This window comes from Sarcophilus harrisii, chromosome X (genome assembly GCF_902635505.1).
Source record: "Sarcophilus harrisii chromosome X, mSarHar1.11, whole genome shotgun sequence".
NCBI lineage: Eukaryota > Metazoa > Chordata > Mammalia > Dasyuromorphia > Dasyuridae > Sarcophilus > Sarcophilus harrisii.
The window spans coordinates 13,003,890-13,027,597 of NC_045432.1; the positions used below are offsets into that span (position 1 = coordinate 13,003,890).

The 23,708-nt window shown below is 50.6% G+C and overlaps 1 protein-coding gene and 1 long non-coding RNA gene across 5 annotated transcripts in view; one reads left to right on the forward strand and one right to left on the reverse strand.

The window, feature by feature from the left end:
- Positions 1-22,320, reverse strand: part of PLXNB3 (plexin B3) — a 54,988-nt gene extending 32,668 nt beyond the window's left edge. Inside the window, exons 1-18 of one of the 3 annotated variants that reach the window (XM_031944951.1) lie at positions 22,170-22,320; positions 21,642-21,806; positions 19,787-19,874; positions 15,050-16,096; positions 14,582-14,761; positions 9,388-9,516; positions 9,181-9,281; positions 4,944-5,082; positions 4,639-4,795; positions 4,417-4,525; positions 4,087-4,201; positions 3,692-3,817; positions 3,481-3,597; positions 3,255-3,348; positions 2,958-3,127; positions 2,327-2,478; positions 1,186-1,291; positions 96-226 (exon numbers count right to left, since the gene is read on the reverse strand). In XM_031944951.1, coding sequence (XP_031800811.1) covers positions 96-226; positions 1,186-1,291; positions 2,327-2,478; positions 2,958-3,127; positions 3,255-3,348; positions 3,481-3,597; positions 3,692-3,817; positions 4,087-4,201; positions 4,417-4,525; positions 4,639-4,795; positions 4,944-5,082; positions 9,181-9,281; positions 9,388-9,516; positions 14,582-14,761; positions 15,050-16,087 — 2,864 coding nt within the window. In that variant the 5' untranslated portion in view covers positions 16,088-16,096; positions 19,787-19,874; positions 21,642-21,806; positions 22,170-22,320. The remainder of the gene's footprint in view (positions 1-95; positions 227-1,185; positions 1,292-2,326; positions 2,479-2,957; positions 3,128-3,254; positions 3,349-3,480; positions 3,598-3,691; positions 3,818-4,086; positions 4,202-4,416; positions 4,526-4,638; positions 4,796-4,943; positions 5,083-9,180; positions 9,282-9,387; positions 9,517-14,581; positions 14,762-15,049; positions 16,097-19,786; positions 19,875-21,641; positions 21,807-22,169) is intronic. The other 2 variants (XM_031944950.1, XM_031944952.1) reach the window with 2 other exon arrangements.
- On the forward strand, positions 18,097-21,045 carry LOC116420336. Of its 2 annotated transcripts, XR_004230632.1 has the most exons (3): positions 18,097-19,394; positions 19,530-19,715; positions 20,230-21,045. It is a non-coding gene; the product is annotated as an uncharacterized LOC116420336 (long non-coding RNA). The 2 variants fall into 2 exon arrangements; XR_004230631.1 differs by having other exon boundaries at positions 18,097-19,715.
- Positions 22,321-23,708: the final 1,388 nt, after the last annotated feature.

Consider the following 23,708-nt stretch of genomic DNA (forward strand, 5'->3'; position numbering starts at 1 on the left):
CTAGCAGAGTGAGTGAGTGGCAGAATTGAGGACTGGAAGCCAGGCCTGGGTCCCAGCCTCTCTCATCTCCTGGAAGGCAGCACCAGGCCACTCACATAAGGCAAGGCTCATCTCCCAGGAAAGCTCTGACGTTGTTCTCTGTCAGCAAGTGCTGCCCGAAGATGGTAAGGAGCGTGCCTCCTGCCTTAGGACCCTGCCAGGGACTCAGAGCACTCAGGACAGGGTCCTAGAGGACAAAGAACCAAAGGGAAGAAGCTCTCGGGATCTTGGCTCCGAGAGAGACGATGTGCAGCAGCCCTCCCGTCTCCCTCCTCCCCTTTGCCACCAACCTTCTCCAAACCCATCAGTCAGGAATAAACGGGGAAGCTTCCATTGCCTTCTTTCACCTTTCTCCCTGTATCCTGGTAATCTGATTTCCATTCACTTATTCCATTTACTCACCAAGAGTCTAAGCCCCTACTATGTGCAAGATATGCTACTCTAGTTCCCAGCATCCCAGACTCTGAGCTGGAAGGGATGGAATCCTACCAGTATCCAGCTCAAATCTCCCCAGTGGGCAAGCAGCCTTAGCCCGAGGCCCACCACTGCAGGGAAAAGGCACCTGCTACCTCTGAGGCAGCTCCTCCCATGAATCTCAGGAAGTTTTGCCTTTGATCCAGGCCTCTGGAATAGAGAGGCACTTCATAAAGGCTTCTTCATCTATTTGATCGATTGCATTTAAATCTACCCTCCACTGGTTATGAAAATGGTACCACGGTCCCAAACCCCATCCCAGCCCTTCCACTACCCCCTTCCAGCCCCTCCAACTCTCCATTTCGCCTTCTTTGTCTCTCTCGAAGGGGGCACCGTAACCTACACCTTGGAGCCCCCCTCGGAGCCGCTATCTTCTCATTCCTCCCCAGTGCTCACCACCAGTGCAGCCAGTGGCCAAATCCCACTTGCCAGCGACAGGATCACCACTTGGGTTCCGGCCCTTATTGTTTCACATGTGGCCTCACTGTTGGATGGCTCTCCCCCCACCACCCTTCCTTCTAATCCATCCAATGGATCATATTCGTAAAGTGCTTCGCACTGTGCCTGGCACATAGTCCCTGCCCCCATCCTACAGGGTTGTGGGAAGGGTAGGCAAAGAAAGCTCCGGGTGCTGAGGGAATATGGAGATGGAGGGTAGGTTTAGGAACTGACCCGGTAGCTGAAGAGCTGGGCAGACTTGCTAGGTGGACGGTTCTTGATGGTAACTTTAATGGGGCCTGTGGTGTCCTTGGGAGCAGGTGATGTCACACATACTATCCTGGAGGGAGGAGGTGAGGAGGCTTCTGAAAGAACCTGAGAGAGGAGCAGCTCCCTCCCCTCAAGAAGTCTGAGCCAGCACCGAGACTAGCGGGGCAGGGAGAAGGGAGCTAGGCCCAAGGGAGAGTCAGGCACCCCACCCCCAGTCAGACGCAGATTGACAAAAGGATGCTGTAGCACAAAGAAACACAAGCACACGTTCTATCCGTGCTGCCCTCTTCTCCTGGTCTTTCCCTTCCCCAGTCCCCAGGAGACCCCCACCCACCCAAGTGAGGATTGTGGGCAACTCCTGGGAAGGCACATGCTCTCTGTCCCCAAGGTAGGTGTGCTTCCACACACCCTATTCTCTGTGTGTGTCTGGGTGTATGTGTCTGCCTCTATCTTTGTCTCTGTTTCTGTCTCTGTTTCTCTCTCTGTCTCTCCCTGTCTTTGTCTCTAGTCTCTTGTCTTTTTCTGTCCATCTCTGTCTCTGTTTCTCTCTTTATATATATGTCTCTTTCTCTCTCTTTTGTCTCTTTCTTCATCTCTTTACTTCTCTCTTTTTGGCTCTTCTCCATGTGTCTCTTTGCTCCTTTTCTTTGTCTCTTCCTCCCTTCCATCTGTCTGTTTCTCCATTTTATTTCTCTATCTGCTTTGGAGCTCCCCCTTCTCTGTGTGTTTATCCATTTCTTTGCTTCTCTTTTTCTGTTTAACTTTTCCTGTGTCACCCCTCTTCCTGGCTCTCCACTTCTCTCTCAGTCATTGAACAAACAGTCCATGAATACCTACTTGCTCTAGGAGCTAGATGTACACATGGGCACGACATAATTCCCGTCCTCAAAAAGCTTTTATTCTCGCAGTCTTGCCCTGCCGAGTCTGGCATTTCAAATCCTCCACGGCCTGGCGCCATCCAACCTTTCCAGCTTTCTTACTCTTTAACAGTGTTTTCTTCCCCCAGTCCTCTAGGATCTAGAGCACCTCTCCCCCCTTCTTCCTATCTTCCCTCGACTTCTATTCCCACTCGGTCCCAAGCACCCCTCATCGATAGTCGCCTCACTGGGTGGAGATGCGGTAGAGAGTCGGGTCCAGGCGACAAGGCTGTCCTGCAACGCTCACAGCATTGGTCACATCCTCCAAGCGACTGCCCAGGTTAGAGCCCAGGATAGTGAGGACCACCCCTCCCTCAGGGGGGCCTGTCAGCGGCTTGATCTGGGAGGAACAGATGAAGATGAGTCAATCTCACAAAACCTTGGGGCACGATGCCATGACCGAATCTCAGAATTCATCATCCTTGGCCTGAGCCGAAGGTAGAAGTCCCCGGGTTTGTGGCCGCTTCTGTTCACACAGGTGGTCCCTGATGTGCAGATGGGATGAGCAGCTTGACCAGCTCTCATAGCGAGCAGAGTTGGGCCACAAATCCAAGGATCTCTGCATCAAGAGCCAGCCCTTCTTACTGCACCGTTCAGACAGGTTGGGGTTTCCAGTGGCAGGGGGGCCAGAGGCTTGGCTCTTGAGAGTCTTTGGCCTCTGCTGGCTTGCAGAGCTGCTTAGGGGTTGGGGCAGAAAGGGCACAGTTCTTCCTAGAGGGGGGGAATGAGGTGATCACGGAAGGTGGGCAATGATTGGTCAGGACTGGATTAAAGTTTGGGGCTAAGATCAGCTTTGGGGGTGAATTGATGTTGCCTCACCGAATGGATGCTGGGCAAAGGACAGAGCGACTCCACAGCTTCTGGTGGGCACAGGGGCCTGTAGTTACAGACGGGCCTGCCCTGGCCACACCACACACAGTTCAGATTCCTGTCAGCTGCCTGGCAATGGCTACAGTCCTCATGGCCCACGGTACAGTCATATAGGGTCACTAAAGGTGAGAAGGGGGAGGAACTAAGCTCCTCCATGGGCACCCCTTTCCCCTCCAGCCCCCAGTGGCTCCACAGGGCCAGCCCCAGCCCCTGGGGACCTCCTTCCCTGGGGCCCTATCCACTCACCATAAATGTCAGCAGCATTGTCTACTCTCTGAGTGTTGCCCCTGGTAACGTAGATGGGCACCCGGAGTTCCTTCCGTGGAGGGGAGGGTCTGAACTGTGGGGGTAACCGTTGTCAGGGGGATTAAGGGAGAAGTAAAGTGGAGGAAGGCTAGGAATGGGTCCCTGGAAGAAGACACCGGAAAGTTTGGGACATAGAAAATGGGAAGGAAGATGAAGTGTGGCGTACCTGCTGAGCCTGGCACCGGATGAGTTGGGAACCCCTGTCTCCCTCTTCTAGGGAGGCCTGGAGCCCTAGGAGGGCTCCCGGTAGCTCCAACCAGCAGTGATAGGAGGCTGCCTTGTTCTAGTCAAGAGGAAGCAATTCCCTATGGGTTTTGTCACAGTTTTCCCTCCATTCCTTTCTTCTCCACTCGTTCCCCTCCACCCTGTCCCCATACCTGATAGTAATGTAGGTTCCGGACCCGTAAGGCAAGCCTGGTCTCCCAGCCCACAGGAACAAGATGGGATGTACCCAGACCTTCCACATGGGGGCAGAAATCAGGGCCCTTCATCAGGACATCTACCTGGGGAAAAGGGCAACCTCAGTGGGGGGGAGGGGGAGGGCCTTTTTCAGTTAAGCTGGAGGAGAAACAGGTCAGAAAGGGAGGTGGGTAAGGGCAGTTTGGAGTAGAGAGGTGGGACAAGAGTCTGTGGAAGTGGGAGGGTTGGCAGAAATGCTGCTGCACCCTCGGGCAGAGTTCAACTGAGAGAGAGAACTGGGTCACGGAGAGCCAAAGAGATAGGGAAGAGCGAAGCATGGCCTGCCTTCCTCTAGCTCTCTTGAGAAACTTACTTCCTGAGCATGGTAGACGGTCTTCTCCCCATCTGGACACCCATCCCCATACACACAGAAGGCACTTTGGGGACACCAGTGGCATCGCCAGGGGCTTCTCACGCATGCACTGCACCTGGGCACAGGGGTGGGATTCAGCCCCAACCACTCCCAAGAGGGATCCTCCCGACTCCGGCAGGGAAGAAGAGTGAACCCCTGGGCGGCGGGATCTGGTCCTGTGTTTCCCCAAGGGTTAGTGTGTCCTAGTGTGCAAGGAGGTGAGGCTGGGCTAGGAGTAGCCACAATGGGGATGATAGCCAGAAGGGGGCAGAGTGAGGGCCCAGGACTCACGGAGCAGCTATATCCAAGGCCCCAGTAGCCTTACAGTCATAGAAGGAGAAATTGGTGACAGCCACAGACACATCCTCGAACATTAGGGCCAATGGTACGGTCACATGATCTAGGGAAGAGAACATAGGGATGAGGTGAGGGCATAGTCTGTTCTTCCACCACCTTTTCTCATGCTGACCCTCCACATCCTCTCCATGTCCTGGGGCACTGGTCCTCTCTTACCTGTGCCCTCGGCATTGGGTGGCAACTGGTCCTGCGGGGGCGACTCACAAACTACCTGGGTTCCTTCCACATGGGCCAGTGTCTCATAGTTGTGGAAGGCACAGTGAAAATACTTGTCTGGTGCCAAAGATGGAAGCTGGGGCACCACCATGGTGACCTGAGGAGCAGAGGGCATGGAGAAGAGGAAAAAAAGGTAATGAGAGAGACCAAGGGAACTTGGTGCTGAGTTCTAAGATGTCCCCCCAACCCCTAGCCCAGCCCCGATTGGGCCCAGGCCACTCGATGACCCTGCCGGCCCAGCTTACCTGGCCTTGCTCTTGGCGAGGCTGCTGGCTGGGCACCAGGCTTTCGATAGCCAAGCAGCGTCTTCCCTCGGGGGGTCCATAGCTCCACAGCCACTGATGACTCTGCTCAAAGCCCACACATTCCTCCTTCCTCACACACCTGCAGGCATGCACATAGTAGGAGGGAATACCAGGGAAAAGTAGGGAGGGAGGTAGACAGGGCAGAGCACATCCACTCCAGGAACCTCGTGGTGTCCTCTCCACTGTGTCCCAGACCTCTATCACCAGCTCAGGTACTGTGCCTTCCTCCCGAGCTCAGTTTTAGCCAGTGTGAAGAAGAAATGAGAATTTTATAGGCACAGGCCTTATACAAATCTGGATTCCCACCACCTCCCCTATACGTACTTGCCTAGGGTCCTTTGGGGCCCTCACACTTATGGCCAGCCCACACTGGGCATGAGTTCATGAAGAAAGAGACTCAGCCCTTAGCTCTAGCTGAGGCAGGGGTGGTGAAACTTTTTTCTGCCAAGGGCCATTTGGATACTTATAACAGATTCAAGGGCCATGGAAAATGACCTATTTGTCTTCCTCATCACTGTGAACAGGAAACGTAATTTGACTGGATATCCTGACTGGCCAGTTCCTCAGGTACCTGCCAATTTTACTTGCCGTGGAGAAAATAAGAGCTGTCTTATTTTGTTAAGAATTAACTGTGTGGAAATAGTCATTAAGGAGCAAAATTAAAATAGAAGAGTTATCAGAGACAAAAAATAAGAGATATGCAGAAACACTACAAGGATCAGGAGGAGCATTTACTAGGAAAAAAGTAGGACTAGTAATCATTGATCTTGGAAAAAATTAGACTTAAAGATGCTATCAAAAGAAAAATTCACATTATAAATCAACCATATTATTATTATTTTCAATGAATGTTTACTCATATGTATATATGTCAGCATATGTGTGCATGTCTATGCATGTAGGTCTATGTATGTATATATATAGAGACATGTATATGTGTCTGAGTTTGTGGGTATGGGCATATGTGTTGGGGGTGTATACACACATGTATGTATGTATTAAAATATATCTGTGTTTAAGTGTAATTTGCTTGGGGGAGGTAGAGAGGTAGAGGGGATGAAAGGGGAGAAAACTTAAGTATAAAATGCTGAGCAGAGAACAAAAGAATAATCTACAAGGAAGCAAAGAAAAGATGGATACTCATGAATAGAATTTCTCCTATTATTAAATATGTTTTCATGAAATTGAAATTTATTATTATATATTTTGAATCTTTGAATGTTCTGCTGGGCACATGACACTTTTGTTTTGTTTTATTTTATTTTATTTTTTCCCTTATTTTGTAAAAAAATTTAATTTAAAAGAAAAAAAAGAATTAACTGTGTGACTATCAAAATCTAGTGTCTGATAAACCCAAAGACTCCAGTTTCTGCAATAAGAATTCACTATTTAGCAAAATTGCTGAGAAAATTGGGAAATAGTATGGCATTGATCGAGAAACTAGGCATTGATCAAGATAAGATCAAAATGGGTTCATGATTTAGACATAAAGAGTGATACTATAAAGCAAATTAGAACAAAGGATAGCCTACCTCTCAGATCTGTGGAGAAGGAAGGAATTTATGGCCAAAGAAGAACTAGAGCACATTATGAAATACAAAATGGATAATTTTGATTATATTAAATTAAAAAGGTTTTGTACAAACAAAATCAATGCAGCCAAGATTAGAAGGGAAGCAGAAAACTAGGAGAATTTTTTTACATCCAAGGGTATGATAAAGGCCTCATTTCTAAAATATGTAGAGAATTTACTTGAATTTATAAGAATATAAGCCATTCTCCAATTGATAAATGGTCAAAGGATATGAACAATTTTCAGACAAAGAATGAAAGCCATTTTTAACCATATTAAAAAATGCTCCAAATCACTATTGATCAGAGAAATGCAAATTAAAGACAACTCTGAAGTACCACTATACACCTCTCAGATTGGCTAAGATAATAGGAAAAGATAATGATAAATGTTGCATAGGATGTGGGAAAACTGGGACACTACTACGTTGTTGGTAGAGTTGCGAACTGATCCAATTATTCTGGAAAGCAATTTGGAACTATGCTCAAAGGGTTATCAAACTGTGCATACCCTTTGCTCCAGCAATGTCTCTACTGGGTCTGTATCCCAAAGAGATCATAAAGGAAGGAAAAGGACCTACGTGTGCAAAAATGTGGGACCCCTTTTTGTAGTGGCCAGAAACTGGAAACTGAGTGGATGCCCATCACTTGGAGAATGGCTGAATAAATTGTGGTATGTGAATATTATGGAATATTATTGTTCTGTAAGAAACGACCAACAGGATGATTTCAGAGAGGCCTGGAGAGACTTACACGAACTGATGCTGAGTGAAATGAGCAGGACCAGGAGATCATTATATACTTCAACAATAATACTATATGATGATCAATTCTGATGGATTTGGCTCTTTTCAAACACTGAGGTGATTCAGGCTAATTCTAATAAGCTTGTGATGGAGAGAGCCATCTGCATACAGAAAGAGAACTATGGGGACTGAATGTGGATCACAACATTTCCACCTTTGTTGTTGTTTACTTGCCTCTTTTTTTCCTTCTCATTTTTTTTTCTATTTGATCTGCGCATGATAAAGGTGGAAATATGTTTAGAAGAACGGCACATGTTTAACTTATACTGGATCACTTATTGTCTAGGGGAAGGGAGGGAAGGGATGGAGAAAACTTTGAAACACAAGGTTTTTCCAAGGATGAATTGTTGAAAACTATCTTTGCAATTGTATAAATATGTTTACATATGTTGGATTTAACATATATTTTAACATGTAGAACATACATTAGATTACTTGCCATCTGGGGGGGTAGGGGGAAGGAGGGGAAAATTTGAAACACAAGGCTCTGCAAGGGTCAAGGTTGAAAAATTACCCATGCAGATGTTTTGTATATAAAAAGCTTTAATAAAAAAAGAAAACTATCTTTGCATGTATTTTTAAAAATAAAAAGGTTATTACAAAAAAAGAACTTACTGTGTTGGGGGAAATGATTAACAATGCTCTTTAATGTTTTATTTGTTATATAAAGATATTCATATGATGCTGATTTTTCTAACTAATCCAAGTATTCAAATGAGCAACTTGTGAATAAAGTGGCAAAACTAAAAAAAAAAAAAAAAATGATCAACTTGTAGAACTCCAACAGTGGGAGGTTGTATCTGGCTTTCCGCTCCTCTTGGCCTGAAGTTGGTGTGCAAATGATTTTGCAGGCCTCATACAGCCCCCAAAGTCTGAAGGTTCCCCACCCCGAGCTAACGAGTGCTCCCAGTAGCCTTGCAAGACTACATCTGCCAGGGACCCCCGGTGGTGACTATGACAGGGAAGTCTAGAGAGACTGAGGGAAGGAGCTTCTGGGAACTTCAGTAGGGGAGGAGGTGGTGGAAGCAGCCAAAGATGGGTACTCTTAGGCCAGGCAGCGGGGACAGTTGGAAAGGCAGCTTGGACCAGCTTGAAGGGCTGGGATGAGGATTTTTATCTTTGCCCTGTAGGCACTGCATCTAGGCACAGGGGTAGGATTCTGTGCTTTGAGTTTTTCCTACCCTAGATGGGAGGCCTGATCCCTTGGATTCCCCAGGGAATAGCAGGCCCTGATGTGAAAGGAGGCAGGACTGTCAGCAAGGGTGAGCCATTGGAACTTTTGGGTAGGGAAGTGACCTAGAGAGACCTGAGGTTTTGGAAGATTATTTTAGCAGCTGTGTGAAGGCTAGGTGGGAATGGGGAGGGACTGGAGTCAGGGAGAGTGACCGCTAGTCTAGGTGGGCAGTGATGAGGGCCTGGTCAGGGTGGGGAGGAAGGCCCAGGAATCAAGCCTGGAGAATGATGGTGCTCCTCACGTAAAGAGGCAAGCCAGAAAGAGGAGCAGTTTGGGGAGGGGAAGCAAATGAGAAGTCAACTGACAGAGGTCACATGTGTTGGCAGAGTGTCTATGGTCACAGAAATTCTCTATGTTCCCAGAGGCCTCTATAACTAAGGACCCCCACCTCCCTCCAGTGTGGTTAGGGCCATCCTAGATTAATATGGGCTGAACAAAAGCCTGTGCTGTGTACTATGTAAGCCACAGAAACCTGCTCATTTGGGATGCTCAGGCTTCCTAGTGTCACCACCTCTTCCTCAGAGAGTACTATGGGTGACTCCGATCCCCTTCTCCCAACACTCACCTGCCCTGAAGGACACACCAGCCACAGAATGGGTCCTGGGCTTGGAGGCAGCTGGGGCAGTCCGTAAAATTTTGGCAGGAAGAGATGGGCAATTTGGTTACCTGTGGAGGAGGAGTTTGGGCTCAGTAGGCGTGCAATAGGGAGGCTCTGACGTCCCCTCTTCCTCCCCTGCCCCTTCTTTCTTCCTTTCTTCCACCCCTACCTCACCTGAGAAGTTGTCATGACGTAAAGGTGGCTCCCATTCCTGTTCAGGAGCAAATCAGGGCTCACGGCAGTATCCGGGGGGCCCACAGGGAGAGAGCTATACAACTGGCCTGTTGAGCCATTCAGGAACACCTTGGGGAGACAAGATCAAGTAATTCCCTAAAGCGATGGGGGGGGGGAGCGGTGGTGGCTATCTGTCATGGCTGATGGCAAACAATGACAGTGATGGCGAGCAAGGAGGGGCATCCTGCCAAGTGCATTACATCAAGGGAGGCAAACTCTTCCAAACAGCATTTTTAGAGGTGGCAAAAGGCTGGAAATAGCCGATGGCCATCGATTGGTGAACAGCCAAGTCGATATCGATCGACTAAATGGCACGTGTGAATGTAATGGGATGTTGCTGTGCCATGAGAAATTATTCATAGGAAGATACGGCCTTGTAGGAAGCGATGCACAATGCCAAACACAGAACCAGGGAAGCAACATACATGGTGACTATAGAAATGCAAATGGAAAGAACCCCAATGCAAAAGTCAATGTTCTATCATCCTTGGCCTGGAGAAGAGGGGGGGATACAGATGAGAATCATTGCACAGTGTCAGACACGGTTAATGTTTTGGTCAGTTTGACAGAACTATTCTTTACTCTTTCTCTTGAAATTACTGTTATATGAGATGGCTCGCTGGAGCGGGGAGAAGGGAGGAATATATTTGGGAAGGAAGGCAGATCAAAAAAAGACACATTAAAAAATAACCCAGGGGTCAACTCATTTCTGAGCCTTTCCTGAGCGCTTCCTCCTGAAATGTTTTTGTATTTACTTCCTTGTGCGCATACATTGCATCTTCTCTCCCCCACCATGCCCAGAAAAATCCAAGCTTGCCGAGGGCAGAGATAGATGGCTTTGTGGATCCCCCAGCACCTGGCACAGTGGCTGGGAACAGACTGTAGTGACACATTGCCCGAATTCATTCTCCAAGGGCTGGCACACTTGCCCCATCATGCTCTCTCCATTCCAGGGATTCTGAACTCCTGGGGGTTGTATGAGACCCATCTCCCATTTCCACTGAAAAACAACTGGTAGCATTTCTCTAATGTTTTCAGTTTTGTGAAGTACTTTGCATCCTATTTGATCCTCACATCAAGGGGCTAAAATAATGCTATTATCTCCATTTTGCAGATGTGGAAACTGAGGTTAAGTGACTTGCTCAGGGTCTTCCTGACTGCAAGTTTAGTATTCTATACACTTCATCACCTGGTTGTCACTTTCTGCTCCTTGGCTTCCATCTTCCTCAACGCTAATCAGCCCCCTACCCTCCTCCCACCAATATCTTGCTCCAAATCTATTTTATGCTGTGCTTTCGAGAATGCCTGTTCCATAGTTAACAGGCCTGTCTTCATCTTAAACCTTTTCCTTTTCCACTCCCTCCATCTTCTGATTATCACTGAACACTGGCTCCCTCCTCATGATAGAGCCTCCCTAGCAACTCTTTCCAGCACTGGTTGAACATTTCCTCTTGTTGCCCCTTTCTCCCCACCGGCAATGCGGGCGAGCGGTAATACTCTGTGTTCTCCAGCGCCACTTCCAGGTTCTCCCGCAACCACCCTCATTCAGTACCTTTTTGTTTTTTTTTTTTTAACCATCACTGAAGCCACATTTCCCACCTAATCAAGGTTCTGGTAGCTGTTACGTAGGGACACCCAGGACCTGTTCCTTGTTTCCTCAGTGAATTCAGGACTTGGCTCCTAATCTTTCTCTACTCCCTGACTCCCACCCTCATATTAGAGGACTTCAACATAAACAGAAATGCTCCTTCAAACACTCTAAGCTCCCAATTCTTCAACTTACTCATTTCCCATGATTCCACCTCCACTCCATTTCAGCTACACACACACGGCCACACCCTTGATCTTGTTATGACCCACAGATGCACCCCTTCCATGTCCACGAGTGCTGAAATGCCTTTATCTGATCATAATCTAGCATTACTTCTTCCCTTCTTCCCATCTGGCTATTTTCCTGGACTTCATAATCTCTACAAACTCATCATTTTGAAAGAGGAATCAAGTCTAAAACTCTCACCTCCTTAGCTCACTTCCCACCCCAGTCACAGGACTTCATCCTACCCCCAAGCAAGGCAAGCAACCTCCCCTCCTTTCCTTTCCAGCTTCTTTTTATATGTCGTCTCTCTCATTAGACTAAGCTCCTCGGGGGCTCGGACTATCATGGGTTTCTTTGTAGCCTAAGAATTTAGCACAGTGCCTGTCACATAGTAGGTGCTTAATAAATGTTCACTGACTCTTCATTCGGCTTTAACCCTGGTCTTTGCCTGACCTTGGTCCCATCCCTTCACTCAGTTTTTTCCACGCCATCACTCCTGCACTGGTCTACACTCTTCTTTCTCTATTTTGGCCCATTGGTGAACCAGTGGAGCTTCAGATCCCTTCCCTACCATTCCTTATCCTCTCACTGATTATGCTGCAAGCCTCAATTTTGGGTTATTTGGATTATCGCCTTTGCTCCAATTCATGTCTTGGGTTCTATCTGGCCTGGGTCTATTACAACTTTGTTACATCATCTCAACTGGGCCTTCACAGCAAGACGATCATTTTCAGCTTGCTAATAAAGCTGCTTTAAATCTTCCCGTTCATCCTCCGGCCTCCCGTGGCTCTCCCTCCCCTCTCCCCCTCAGCCAGGAACTTTGCCTCAATTCTCCCTTTTTGTCTCTTTCTCCTGTCATCTCCCTTCACTCGGAGGTCTTCACTCATGATTTCCTTGCCAAGGAGACACCCTCCACACAAAGCCTTGATCTTATTTCGTCCTATTTTCTCTAGCAAATTGCCCCTGTATCATCCCCAGTCTAATCTTCACTCTTTCGGTTCCCACTGACTCCTTTCCTGCCACCTACAAACACACCTTTCTCCCCTGCATTCTTAAAAAACCCTTCCACCTGATTCAACTATCCCTCTTAGATAGCTTCCTCTATTCTCTTTTTCCTGTCGTGGCTAAGCCTTTTCAGAAAGTTGTCTACAATTCCTGCCTCTACTTCCTCTCTTATTTTGCTTCTAAACCCTCTGCGTGTCTGGCTTCTAACTTCATTATTCGATTGAAAATGGTTTCCTGCTTTTTCCAAAGTTACCAATGATCTCTTCGTTGCCAATTCAAATACCCTCAGCCCTCAACCTTAACTCCAGTCATGGATGCTACTGCTCCTTCTCTGTTTCCCCAGTTGGATCCTCTCCAGATCCCACCCTAGAACTACAGGTGCCCATCAGGGCTCTCTTCTCTTTGCCTGTAGATCACTCCACTTTCCAATCTCATCAGCTCCCATGGACTTGATTACCATCTCTGTGCTGATGATTCTCAGTCTCCCTAGCCTGTCCCCTTCTCTGTTGGCCTCCGATCTCCCATCTCCCAGACATCTTGAATAGAATGTCCTATGGATGGCTCAAAGTCAAAATGTCTAAACTAGAACTCATTTGTCTTCCTGCGCTCCCGCTCCCAGTCCTCCTCTCTTCCCAATGCTTCTATTACTGTTAAGGGAACCACTGTTCTCCCAGAATGAGAGGCTCCCACTCCAGATGTCATCTTCACTTAGCATTTCTAGCCCTGATACCAACCTATCATCAAGTCCTGGCGATTTCACCTTTGTGACATCTCTCTGATACGCCCTGTTCTCTCCTCCAACATCCACCCCAACTCTGGTCCAACCTTTATCACTTCCTACCTGGATTATGATGATAGCTGTTGGGGCGGGGCAGTCTGTCTGCCTCATGTCTCCCCAACTCTACTCAGCCACCACCCAGGTCTTACCATGTCACCCTCAACACCCCTCCAAATTCAATCAACTTGGAGGCTCTGATGTCAAATATGAAATCTTTTGCTTGGCATTCAAGGCTTCCTATCTTTCCAGAATTCTTAGGTTTCTGGAAGATTCCAGAAATCTTCCTTCCCTCAATGTACCAGTGACCCTGGTCTTTTTGCTATTCTTTATCATTTCTTGGCTCTGCACATTTTTGCTGGTTGGCCCATAATACTTGGAATGCTCTTCCTCCTCATCTTGGCCCTCTGTTTCTTCTACTTCTTTCAAGATTCAGTTCAAAAACTGCCTTCTGCCTTGGTTTCCCCAATTGCTAAGGCCTTCCCTCCCACCTGGAATAAAAACATGTTATGTTTTTGCCTTTCTTTGTATCGTTGGTGCTTAGCAAAGTACTTTGGCACATGGCAAGCACTTAATAAACGCTTAGTGACAGCCTGTTGAACTGGATTATATCCCTATAGAGGCAGCTGGGTGGCACGGTGGATAGAGTGCTACACCTGAAGTCAAGAAGACCTGAATTCAAATCTCACTTTGGGCATTTACTAACTGTGTAAACTCTGGGTAAATTACCACTGTGTAAATCACTTAACTTTTATCTACCTCAGTTTCCTCAAATATAAAATGGGAACAAATAACAGCCCCCACGTCCCAAGGTTGTTGTAAAGATCAAAGGAGATAATACTTGTAAAGTGATCAGCACAGTGATTGGCACTTAATATTTATTTTCTTCCTACATAATGGAAAGGCTGCCTTTCTCCTCCCGAGGATAACCTCAATGACTATCAAGTACCCCTCAGCTCGAGGAAAGAAGGGCCACGGCCACCGTGTCTGTTTGAATTCTAAGTTAGTACAGATCAGCAGAAGGCTACGCACACACAAATCTTACCGAGAGCCTCGGGTCCCTGATGAGGATTTGAGGTGAATGAATGATTCTCTAATTTGTACAAAGCTATGGATCCATTTAATGGCACCTGGAGTCCCTTCCCACTCTGGAACTCAAATCCTACGTATTTCTGAAGGCCAGAAATCAACCAGCAGACCTCCCCCTCAACCCCCACCCCCACCTTCTGTGTATTTATGTAGGTCCTACATAAAAAAAACAAAACCCAAAGCAGATAGCCTCATTGTAGAAAAGGTACTGATCTTGGAGGTCCAAAGCATCGTTACCTAGCCTTGGTTCGGCCACTAATATGCTCTGGACATGCTTCTCTGTTCTGAGTCTCAACTTCCCCAACTAAAAAACGAGGGGATGAGTTCAGTGACTAAATAGCCTCCAAGGTCGGGGTAGGAATATTGTCGCCTCCCACTTTAGCCCACTCCCCAGGGTTGTTTAGGCCCAAATTTGTGAATCTCCTTAGGTCCTCGCTGGGGCATCTCACCTTGTGTAGCTGGCCCTGGGTGTCCCCCAGGAAGACAATGGTGTGCCCGACCTCCTCGAGAGCAGCAACGGCACTGAGGTGAGGGACGCTGGTGAGCAGGGGCTCTGCCTCCAGTGGCTGGTGACTGGCAATGGGACTGGGAGTGTGCTCGTCCCCACAAGGGTATGAGTCCGGGGAGTCCTGGGGGTAGGGGGTCCAGGGATAGGTCAGGGGAGCCTTCAGTCCCAAGCCCCTCAGTGGGACTCACACTTTCAAACAGAGAGAGACGACTAAGACAAGAGAGACTGAGTGAAACAGAGGGAAATGTGGGGACACACACAAGGGACGCACGAGCACAGGAGCAACATGAGATACCGGAAGGCACACAGAAAGGGGCAAACACTGAGGATCATAGACATCGAGACAACAGAAAGAGGTTGAGCCAAAGAGCTGGGAACCCATCGCCTCCCCCCATTCCAACTGGCTCACTGAAGGCAGGAAGACACATCGGGACGTGACACCATATTCAATGGTAACTTCCTCCCCAGCCGGGCCCTGTCCGCCCACAGTGTAGCAAAGTCTCCGGGCCCGTTCCATCTGTCTGTCGACCTCTTGCAGCGGGAAGGCACACAGTGCAGAGCCTCCCGTAGGCCCTGGGGAAGCCACTACCAGTAGGGTTCCCCCTCCCTGACCCGGGGCCAGGTAAGCCGCCTGCACTAGGCTATGACCACGGCAGATGAGTGGCATTTCAACATAAGAGTAGAGATTGGCATCGTTCAGGCATACACGGGCAACATAGGAGCGATAGTCAGCTTGGGTGCGGGACCCCCGACGACGGAAGACAAAGTAGGCAAACTGAGTGCCCGCAAAAGCCCCCACGTAACTGTTGTTGTAATCAGAGAAGTCCCCCACGACCAGGCGACCCAGGCCTTCGCTGGAGAAGGCCTGGGGCCCGGCCAGCTGGCGCACAGTCAAGGGAGGCACCCCCGCGGACAGCTTGCCTGCCAGGCCCCGGGCCACATACAACAGGTCTCTCCCTGGGGTTGACACTACAAGGCCCACAGTGGCCACTCCTGGGGCATTGGCGGCCACGAATTGCCCATCGCCGGGATCTTCAGCCCGGAAGAGAAGCTGTGCCACGTTTCTCAGACTCCGTTTCTCACATACACCTTGGCGTACCTGTCCGCAGGCCACGAGCTCCCTTGCCCGCCCACTCACAAGCAGCAGTTGGTTGGCGTTGTCTGTGGGCCTGGCCTGTGGGCACTCAGCCGGGTCCCGGAAGGGCAGGCAGTCGGGACTGTCCCATATGGGGCCCGTGACCGCCTCACCCACTTGCTCCAAATCGGGTGTCAGCTGGTATAGGTGGTTCACAGCGCCAACATAGAGCATGCCTGTGTCGGCATCCATGGCCAGATGGTTGAAGGTGGTATTGGGGGCAAAGAAGTGGTGGGCGAGGACGAAATGCCAACTTTTCCACGAGGACAGTGACAGCAACAGGAGGAAGGGGCTCGGCAGCAGCCTGGCCATCTCGAGGACCTATACCAGAAAGGGATGGGGAGCAATCAATCAATGACCCCTCTCAAGCACTATGCTAAGTGGCTGATGATACAAAGCTGGCAGGTCCGTCTCTGTCACCAGGAACTTGAGGTCTCATGGGAGAGGCGGAATTCTATATGGGAGATGATAAAGAGACCAGTCGGCCAGCACGTATCCTAACATCTTTGCTTCCCGTGTGCCACACAAGGAGCTGAGCTGAAAAGTGGAAGAGTTGGCAGGTGAGGTGGGGGAGCGCCAGCTGATTGTGAGGAGGGAGGGGAAGTTTCCACAGAGGCAGAGGTCAGGGAAAATCTCCCGCCAATCAGAACTGTTCCCAAGTGGGGAGTTCTTCCACTTGGGAAGCTAGGGGGCTCCCTCTCAGAGCAGAGACTGGATGATCACTTGTCATGGGGAGGCATTCCTTGGTGAGGTCAGGGATGGATAGAGGCCTCTGGGGTTCATTTCAGCCTGGAGATCCTCTGAAGCAGAGAGGGCCTGTGAAGTCCCCAAGCAACGGGAAGCTGGCCCCAACCCCAAACTGTCAACATGGGACCCCGCAGGACCAAAAGAAGGGAGTCCAGGGCCAGTCCCCAAACTGCTCTCTCCTGGCTCCAAGTCCCTCTCCCCTCTCTAAAATAGAGCCAGAGGAGACCTGAGGGGGCACTGCTTACTAAACAACACCAGGCACAGTTAGCAAGAAATCCCTGAGTTTCCTGCTGCCTCTGTGGGACCTTCATAAGGCAAGGTGGTCAGGGAGGAACTTGGTTTCTGTTGATTTTCCCTCTCTCCCACTCAGCCTCCTTGCCAGCGGGGTGATCCCCTTCCTGGGGGTGGGGGGGTATCTCTGTCTCCAGTGCACAGGGGTGACGATTGGCTCCTCCCACAGCCCACCCTCCCGTGTCCCTCTCATGACACACACACATCACACAACCCCGATCTCCCATGTTACCCCCATACACCCAGCCCCACCCCCCACAGTTCACCCCTATATACACACACATCACAGCCCCACCTCCACATATTACCCCCATACACACAGACACATGACATAGCTATACACTTCCCCCCCATTACCCCCCACATATACATTATGTATACATATGCCATCTTCAGAAAGCCCAGACACTGAGGCTAAAACAGGTGGACAGTCAGGGGCCAAAATGTGGTCAAAAAACCCAGCCAGCCCCAGGTCGGCCCAGAGCAAAACAGAGACACTAAAGCAAAGAGACGCATCTGGAAGATGCAAATTCAAAAGCAGCTACGGGGGAGGGAGAAGAGAAACAAATTCAGGCTCTGAGAACTGGAAAGAAACACGGCCCCAAAGGAGGGGTGGCCATGAGGTCCACCAACGCCGGAGCGAAGTGGAAGACCGCCACCTCTCCCTCCCACGCCTTCCTTCCGGCCTGGCAGAATTTCCCTCTTGCCCTCCGAGTGACTAAAGTCACTTTGTAAATATTGGCATCTGAGACAAAGGGCTGGTCTTGTAGTCTTCCGACACACAGCACCTGTGGGTCCCTGGGCAAAGCATTTTGTCTCTCCGGGCCCTGGGAAAGTTTCCAAAAGCAGAGGGCAGGCTGAGCCAGGAGAAGAAGGGGGTTTCTACTCCGTAATGAAGACCACACCGACGGAGCCGCCAGACCAAAGGCAGCTTGGGGTTTGCTTTTTGTGCTCACTTCTTACTTCCTATCTAGTGAGCGGGAGCTTCTCAGAGCAAAGATTTTCATCTTTATGTGCCTGCCGAGCAGGTGAGAGGAAAATCTGTGCTTGTTGCTGAATGGGGGTGATGGGGTGGAAAGACACAGAGGCAGATAGAAGAAATAGAAAAGGGCGAGGAGGGGGGAGGAGAGAGAGAGAGAGAGAGAGAAAGAAGGGATGAAATGATCTCCCAAATATAATCTATACTGAATTACTTGCTGTCTAGGGGAGGGGAGGGGGAGAAAACAAATTTGGAGCTCGAAATCTTAGAAAAATGAATGTGGGAACTATCTTTTCCATGGTGATCAGTGGAATAAGTTATAGGTTTGAAGAATAAAATAGTCAATGGGCAGAGAGAGGCGTGAGTAGGAAATGAGTTATGTCACTAGTAAATGTCTGAGGCTGGATTTGAATTTGGGCTGGCTCCGGGTTCAGGGCTCTATCCTTAGGCTGCCCATTTGTGCTTAGAGGGCTATAGCCAAAACTGCCTGGTTTTGAATCCGGTCTCAGACCATTAGTAGTTACCACTTGATCTAACTGGCCTTCAGTTTCCTTCTCTATAAACTGGGGTGGTTGGGCCTTCTGGCTCTGAAGAGACATTACTGGGACTCTGAGCCGGACTGGATTCCCAAGTGCCCACACCTTGGGACAGTCACAGAGCAGCTTAGGAAGCCCTGGCCTGCTGGCTTGGGTCCAGCCCACCCATGCTAAGATATCAAGGTCAAGGTCAGCTTGGGCCTCGGAGTTCTGCAAGGAGGGCCAAAGCTGCGCCCTCCCCGGAAGGGTCACGTTGGCGTTTGTCAGTTGCGGACAATGGGACACGATCGCTTAAGCCATGTCCGTAGAGAGATCACAAAGGGGAGCCGAGGAGGCCAGCAGTGCTGAGATACCCGCAGGATGCACAGGTACCAAGAAGCCAGGCAATGAGCACCGGTACAAAGCCCGAGCTAGGAGAAAGGGGACGGGGAGGAAGGGAGATGGGGAAGGGAAGACAGAGAGGCAGCAGGGCTGCGGGGCTAGGAGCCAGTGCAGACGCCCAGTCCCAGCAGGCTAGGCAGGCCGGGGCAGGGAGCCGAGGCACCTAGCGACGGTGACATGCACACACAGGCAGGCGTGTGGAGACGTGCCGAACCCCCGACGCTCGTGTCCTTTCCCCTCAGAGGCCTAGCCACACAGATTGCCCGACCGTGTTGTGCAGACCCCCTGCACGCGAATACACACGGAAATGCAGGGACCCCCTTCCACAGGCGCACACACCCTGCCCCCCACTGTCCCGGGAACCCAGCGACAGATCTAGCTATGCACTCTGCACACATCAACACAGGCATCTATTTTCCAGCACACACTTACATGAAGACCTGAACCCTCCACCCCCAACCTTCCTAAAACAGACAAATTCACAGATACAGACCACACACACACACACACACACACACACACACACACACACACACGCACACATACTCCCACACTCCTTGGGCTGGGGACTGAGCTCTCTCCCAGTGGAGGAAATTGGCTTTCCACAAAGACATGGCTCCTAACTATCTCCTCTTTCTCCCCAGGATCCCCTTATCTCCAGAGGCCAGAGACAGGAAAACCAGTGGTAAGGGGTTGACAGCGTGAGGATATGTCGAGTAACTGGGGCTACACAGGGGATGGGGGTGGGGCCCCCTCTGGAGAATGGATTTTCTTCCATTCCTGGGGCCCCAGGGCTAACCTTGCTGTCACCTTCCATCAGGTTCCTTCCTAAGAGCACAGACGTGTCCAGAACACATGAAATACACAGCTGGGACAGGCCTGGGCCCCAAAGTTGGACTGAGGGAGCTCAGAAGCCCCGAGACCCTCTTTCTTCCTAGAGAATCCCATGTGACATTCTGCCTTCCCTCCTCCCAACCGCTGGCCCAGCTGGCTTTGGGAAAAGCAGGTGAGAGGTGTCCCCTTACCAAGAAGGGAGCGTGTAACCCGGCTGGAGGAAGGTGTGTCTCAGTCACTTACCGGGAATATTGAGACGGAGGGGGACTCCTCCACTCAGCTGCCCCAGGACACTGCAGCCTGGTACACTGTGGCTGTGGTGGGCATTGTCCTGAGGGGGTGAGAGGGGGAGATGCTTGAGCCCTTGTTCATTCTGGCTCATCTGGGGGAGGGACGGCAGGGTCCACCCTGAGCACAGCTGGTCCTTTCGTCAATAGCGGCTATGATGGTGATTTTCTCCCCCCGTCCCCAACAATGTCTCCTCTGTTTCCCTAACCCCACCCAGGGGGGTTCCGGGGACCTATTATCCAGCCCTCCCCTCGCAGCCTCCATCCGAGGATTTCTGGGAGCTGAGAGAGCTTTTCTGCCACTCCAAGGGCTCTTGTCAGCCACAGAGATGCCTTCCTGGCATAGGGGGGTAAGGGCACCAGAAATGCCAACCCAAGAATTTGATCCTCTTCCCTTAGGATACAGAAGCAGAAGAAAAGATACCCACATAGGGCCCCAAGCCCAGCCTGGCAGCCGGTAAGCTGACCCTACCCTTTTGGGGTACGGAAAGGGGAGCTCGGAAAAGTGCTCATCAGGGTTCAGAAAGGTGTGAGTCTGGCCCCTCTCCCCTGATTCCGAGCCACAGTTTGGCCGGAAAGAAGGGAGTTGGGGGTGTTTGGCTTGAAGCTGGAATGGGAGGAGAGGGTGGATAGTGTCCCAGGAATGGGATGGGTGGCCCTGGCACGTGCCCACCCCAGCCTCTGTGCCCTCCCCGGCTCCTCCTCCTCTCCTTGAAATGAATTGCCAGCCTTAGGGGTTCAATGCCTGCCTTTGTCTAGCAGAAGGGAGGGGGCAGGGGGCCCGGGGACAGAGGCCTAGCTGATAAAAGGCAACACAGTACCCAAGACCTTCCTCCCCCCGCCCCCCAGTGAGTGACTGTCTCCCCTGTGGCATGCCCCCCTCAGCCCTCCCTGGATTAACCCCGAGCATTCTGGATCAGGCTGGCCCCACATTCCCTCTCTCACACGGTGACCTTTGTGCAGTCCGGGGACACAGATCCCCTTATTCCTGCCCTGCCGGGCTCGGGCCAGAAACGGCTGGTGGGACCGACCCCGGTGGGAAAATGCCCAAGAGAGGGAATGTGGGATGAGGGGAAGGGAACAGAGCCCCTTCTTCACCTGATACGGAAAGGGTGGGGCCCAGAGATGGCACCTCAGCACATTTCCTCGCAACTACCTTCATGGCCCCAGGTATGGAAAACGGCGGTCACAAGACCCACCCTTCCTGGCCACCTACTCTAGGGGAAAAAAGTAATCCTCGGAGATTAAGTAGCTTCTGGAAAATCCTCTTCCCTAAAGCCTCACAGCTATCTCTTCCCCCACCTTGGCCTTGGTCTCACCAGGCAAGTTTTACCATCCGCTTATATGGTCTCTCTGAGAGTTCTGGGCAAGGCACTCCCAAGCTCCTGATGGCACAGGCCCTACCTGGGTGGGTGTGACCGTGTAGGTCTTGTGGGTATCCTCCAACACAGCTGGAGTTTCCCCCCCCCTCTATTTGCCCTATTTCTAAAGTAGGAACACTTGGGGGGATGGGGTGGGAGGAAGTAAAGAAGTGTTGGGATGGTAGGGGGACTTCCACTTGCCGGTGCCTAGCAGTGGGCATGATGCCTGGGGACGGGCAGTGGGGGAGGAGGAGAAGAAAAGGGCAGGCAGAAGAGGCTGGGAACAGAGGTGACGGGTGGATCTGCAGCCCGGCCAGGCTGGTTGGGTGGCTCTGGGGGAAGGGAGCCCGGAGCCTCGGTCCTACCCCGTCTGAAACCCCAGACCTCTGGCGTGGGACAGCTGCTGGCCAGAAAAGCATCCCTCTTTTCGCCCATCTGCCCACCCTGTACCTCGGTGCTGGTGCCAGGCTCCTGCTATCTCTGGGACAAAAGAGACGGATGGCACAGATGGCACCGCGAGGAATAGCCACTGAGCGTTCCTCTCCTTATCTGCCCCCCTGCCAGAGGAGACGGCACCTTCTGAATCAAGGCCACTTGGAATTGCCCTGGCAACTCCTGCGGGAGGGAGGGACGGACGGAGGGTCAGAGCTCCGGCTGGTGCCCGGGCTAGAACTCGCTCTCCCACTTGCTACAGGCAGATAACCAGCCCCCAAAGCTGCGGCTTCCCTCCCCTTCTCTGGACGGGGGAGAGCAGAAAAGGGGGCCCTTTCAGACCTTGCCATCTTGACCAGCTGTCTGTCTCCCCGACCCTGAAGGGTTCCTAGTTTCCCTTGCCCGATCGTGATCTTCTGAGCTGAGATGGGGGGAGCAGGAAGGGTGGGGCAACCTGCTCCCCAACTGAGCACCCCCAAACTGCTCCTGCCCCCCTACTGGCTGCCCACGGGCTCCCCCACGAGGCAAGGGCATATACCCACCTACCTGGGCAAGACTCCCGCAGGGGCAGAAAGGAGGGAGGAGGGAGCGAGGGTACAGGCCGTCCCGAGCGGGAAACAGGGGGAGTTGGACAGCCAGGCAGGAATCTTCCCTCCCACTTTCCCTCCCTCCTTCTTCCCTCCTTGCCGGTGCCCCAGCTTCCCCACAATGCAATATGCCCAAACCAAGCCAGCCAGCCCTGCCCCTTTGCCCGCCCTCCCTCCACCCCTCTCATTCCCAGCGCCTGCACTCCATCCCAAAGCCGGTGGTTGCTGCCCTCTGCAGGCCTTCCAAGGCAACAGTGGGTGCTGGTGTGTGTGGTGGGGGGGCCCCCTCTGGGGTGGGTGCATACGCGCATGCGTGTGGGAGTGTGTGTGTGTGTGTGTGTGTGTGTGTGTGTGTGTGTGTGTGTGCGCACACGCGCCTGCGTACTTACTTGCAGGCACATGGCCACTAGGATAAAGGAAAAAACTGAGATGAAAGGAAGCGTCTCCTGGTGGAGATGAGAGGAAGGGCAGAGCCAGGGATGCCTTGGCCTACTCTAGCCCCAAGCTACCCTGTCAGGGGCCATTCACCACTTCCAGGAAAGCTCCTTCCCGCATCCCCAATCAAATCATCAATCTACAAGCACTGATTAATCACCAGCGACCTGACAGGCATTGTGTCACGTGCTGGGAAGACAAGAATGAAACTATCTTTATTCCCAAGGAACTGACATCTAGGTGAACACAAAACATGGTACCGCGTATCTCCAAGGTGCCCTAAGGTTTACAAAACACTTTACATATAAATGGTCCTATTCTCATAACAAGTCTACAAAAGACACATAGTTATTATCCCCATTTTACAGATGGGGAAACAGGGGCCAAAGGCTGACAAACATTAAGTGACACAACTGGATTCAAACTCAAGTCTTGGCTATTGCAGATTAAGTACTAGATGACGCAGCAGGTAGAAGCTGTACCAGACCTAAAACTATATTGTAAAGCAGCAGTTATCAAAACCATTTGGTGCTGGCTAAGAGTAGTCGATCAGTGGAATAGGTTCCGCTCACAGGACAAAATAGTCAATGACTGTGGTCATCTAGTGGTAATCCCAAAGACCCCAGCTTTTGAGATGAGAACTCACTATTTAATAAAAATTGCTGAGAAAATTGGAAATTAGTATGGCAGAAACTAGGCATTGACCCACATTTTTTTTATTTAATAGCCTTTTATTTACAGGTTATATGCATGGGTAACTTTACAGCATTAACAATTGCCAAACCTCTTGTTCCAATTTTTCACCTCTTACCCCCCACCCCCTCCCCCAGATGGCAGGATGACCAGTAGATGTTAAATACATTAAAATATAAATTAGATACACAATAAGTATACATGACCAAACCCTTATTTTGCTGTACAAAAAGAATCGGACCCTGAAATATTGTACAATTAGCTTGTGAAGGAAATCCAAAATGCAGGTGGGCATAAATATAGGGATTGGGAATTCAATGTAATGGTTTTTAGTCATCTTCCAGAGTTCTTTCTCTGAGCGTAGCTGGTT